Source organism: Sturnira hondurensis, unplaced genomic scaffold (assembly GCF_014824575.4).
Source record: "Sturnira hondurensis isolate 20B ecotype Veracruz unplaced genomic scaffold, ASM1482457v3 Scaffold0016462, whole genome shotgun sequence".
Taxonomy (NCBI): Eukaryota; Metazoa; Chordata; class Mammalia; order Chiroptera; family Phyllostomidae; genus Sturnira; species Sturnira hondurensis.
This window is the reverse complement of record NW_028089093.1, coordinates 8,053,804-8,056,592: the sequence shown is the minus strand read 5'-3', so window position 1 is coordinate 8,056,592 and position 2,789 is coordinate 8,053,804. Positions and strand designations below refer to the sequence as shown.

Genomic DNA, 2,789 nt, shown 5'->3' with positions numbered 1-2,789 from the left:
TCAAAAGGCATATTCATTTTTAGTTTTCTTAGAAAATTTTATACTGTTTTCCATAATGGTTGTACCAGTCTGCAATCCCACCAACAGTGAATTAGGGTGCCCTTTTCCCCATAACTTCTCCAACATTTGTTGTTTGTTGCTTTGTTTATGATGGCCATTCTGACCAGTGTAAAGTGGTATCTCATTGTGGTTTTAATTTGCATCTCTCTGATAGCTAGCGATATTGAGCATCTTTTCATGTGTCTCTGGATCCTCTGTATATCCTCCTTGGAGAAGTGTCTGTTCAAGTCCTTTGCCCATTTTTTAATTGGGTTGCTTGTTTTCTTAGAGTGGAGTCGTGTAAGTTCTTTGTGTATTTTGGAGATTAAACCTTTGCCTGAGGTATCATTGGCAAATATGTTTTCCCATACAATTGGTTCTCTTTTTATTTTAATACTGTTTTCTTTAGCCACACAGAAGCTTTTAATTTTGATGAGATCCCATTTGTTTATTCTTTCCTTTATATACCTTGCTCTAGGGGACATATCCTAACTGCATGTAAGATATAAAGGAAGCATAACATACATGGTTTCATTCATTTGTATTGAAATTGTGAAAATGTAGACCCACAGCTCTCAGAAGCCTCGGCTCAGACTCGAGTCTCAGTCTGCAGCCAGCAGGGAGCTGAAGTGCCAAGGCTGCAGCCTGGGCCGCTCAGCGGTCCTGGGGGCTCGGCCGGCTGCAAGCAGCTGGGCTCTGGGCCTGGTTACCTGGGCGGAGGACGGCAGGGAAAGGGGACCTGCCACCCCTGGGAGACGCGCATCCGGGAACCTTATGGCCAGGACTTGGGGACCTGTGGAAATGTGCATGCAAGGTGTTCTGATGGCAGGGAGAGGCCCGAGTTTGAGGATCCCTATAGCATCCCCAGAGGAAAAAAAGCTTGTGGCGAAGGGGGGCAAAAAAAAGAAGCAGGTTCTGAAGTTCACCCTGGACTGCACCCACCCAGTAGAAGATGGAATCATGGATGCTGCCAATTTTGAGCAGTTCCTTCAGGAGAGAATCAAAATGAACGGAAAAGCCAGGAACCTCGGAGGAGGGGTTGTAACCATCGAAAGGAGCAAGAGTAAGATCACTGTCACTTCTGAGATGCCTTTCTCCAAAAGGTATTTGAAATATCTCACCAAAAAGTATTTGAAGAAGAATAATCTACGTGACTGGTTGCGTGTAGTTGCTAACAGCATAGAGAGTTATGAATTGCGCTACTTCCAGATAAACCAGGATGAAGAGGAGGAGGAAGATGAGGATTAAAACTCACTTGCCTGATACGTTTTGTACAAGTTCTTGAATAAAACTTAGGAACCGAAAAAAAAAAAGAAAAGAAATTGTGAAAATGTTTACTTTAAGAACTCTTTGAAGTTTAAGATTTTTAAAAGCCCATTTGAACCTTTTTATCTCTAAACTAGGATTACATTTTGCCAAGAATTAACAAACAGGTAAAGGTTAGGGTTCAGCTAGAAATTTCAAACTCTCATCTTTCCCCCCATATATTCTAAACTTAAAAATTAAAACAAAACCTCCTTTCCCCAGTACCAACTGGACAACAAGCCATTAAAATGTGGTAAGTGTTTTCTTTCCTTGTCTCTATTTATTCACATCAAAAGGTGTGATTTGCTTTTTTATCAACAGTATTTAACAGGCAATATTGTTTTAAAATACATTATTAGAAAACTAGAAAAATATTTGAATATTGACTTAACTGAAGATAATCTATGATATTTCATTTTAGTACATAGTAAAAAAGCATTTTTTAATTAAATTTATTGGGCTGACATCGGTTAATCAGATTACATATGTTTTAAGTGTACAATTCTATGACACATCATCTGTCCATTGTATTGTGTCAAAACCATTAATTTTGTATTGTGTTTTAGTTACATGATTCTAAGTGCCAAGGATAAAGAGAGAAAAATCCAGGTTCGTAGGAAAGATGGTCCACAAATGGACATGATAAAGATCTTACAGACGTAGAGCACCTCATGCTATTAGACAAATAGGGCAGTTGAAGGTCAATGACTTGACTAATTAGTTGCAAAACAGTAATCAATATGTATTGTAAGATATGCATTCATCTTTCCTTTGCTTCTGCTTAATCTGTCATTCATATTTCTTTCCTTATACCTCCTGAAGTTGTTCATCATTTCTCTCTTCAAATTAGTCAAAAAAGTTAAATGGTACCATCGGAGCTTGAATAAATATGGCTCTTAACTAATAGAAATACACGATATAATTAGATGCAGTGGTGGGGAGAATGAGTTATGCTCTACATGTCAAAATGTCAATGGTATGATATTCTATGATCTTCTATGAAGTTAGTAGAAAAATAAAATGATCAAGTTAAATTGTATCATCTTGTTGATGTCCACGGTCAGTACAAACAATTAAGTTATGAAATATATTAAGTGTAAATGCCTCTGATAGAAAATTTGAATAAAATATGAATAGGAAAAACTGTTAATTTCTAAACAATAGTAGGTTTACAACAATACATAATGGCCATAAAACTATGCAATGGATAGAAATATCAATCAAATTCCTTTATATAATGTATGTAAATTTGATTCAGCAAAAATTTGTGTTCTTATCAATATAATATCTCTGCACATTATGAAATTTAGTAACATTTAACTATAGCTATTGGTGACAAATATCTTAAGTAGAAATGGCAGAACTCTTATGTGACACTTCATAGTGTACATTTTCCTTTAATGATTCTGAGATGGTCCATTTTATTAACTATGCAAAAATTGTAA

At 36.4% G+C, this 2,789-nt stretch overlaps 1 protein-coding gene across 1 annotated transcript; it reads left to right on the top strand.

The window, feature by feature from the left end:
- Nucleotides 1-639: 639 nt before the first annotated feature.
- LOC119000913 (60S ribosomal protein L22-like) lies at nt 640-1,352 on the top strand. Its single transcript, XM_037066042.1, has one exon. The coding sequence runs from the start codon at nt 814-816 to the stop codon at nt 1,285-1,287; it is 474 nt and encodes a 157-aa protein (XP_036921937.1). The 5' UTR covers nt 640-813; the 3' UTR covers nt 1,288-1,352.
- Nucleotides 1,353-2,789: the final 1,437 nt, after the last annotated feature.

Excerpts from the sequence above, each read along its gene's own strand:
- LOC119000913 (XM_037066042.1), top strand. The coding sequence starts at position 814 with ATGGCCAGGACTTGGGGACCTGTGGAAATGTGCATGCAAGGTGTTCTG.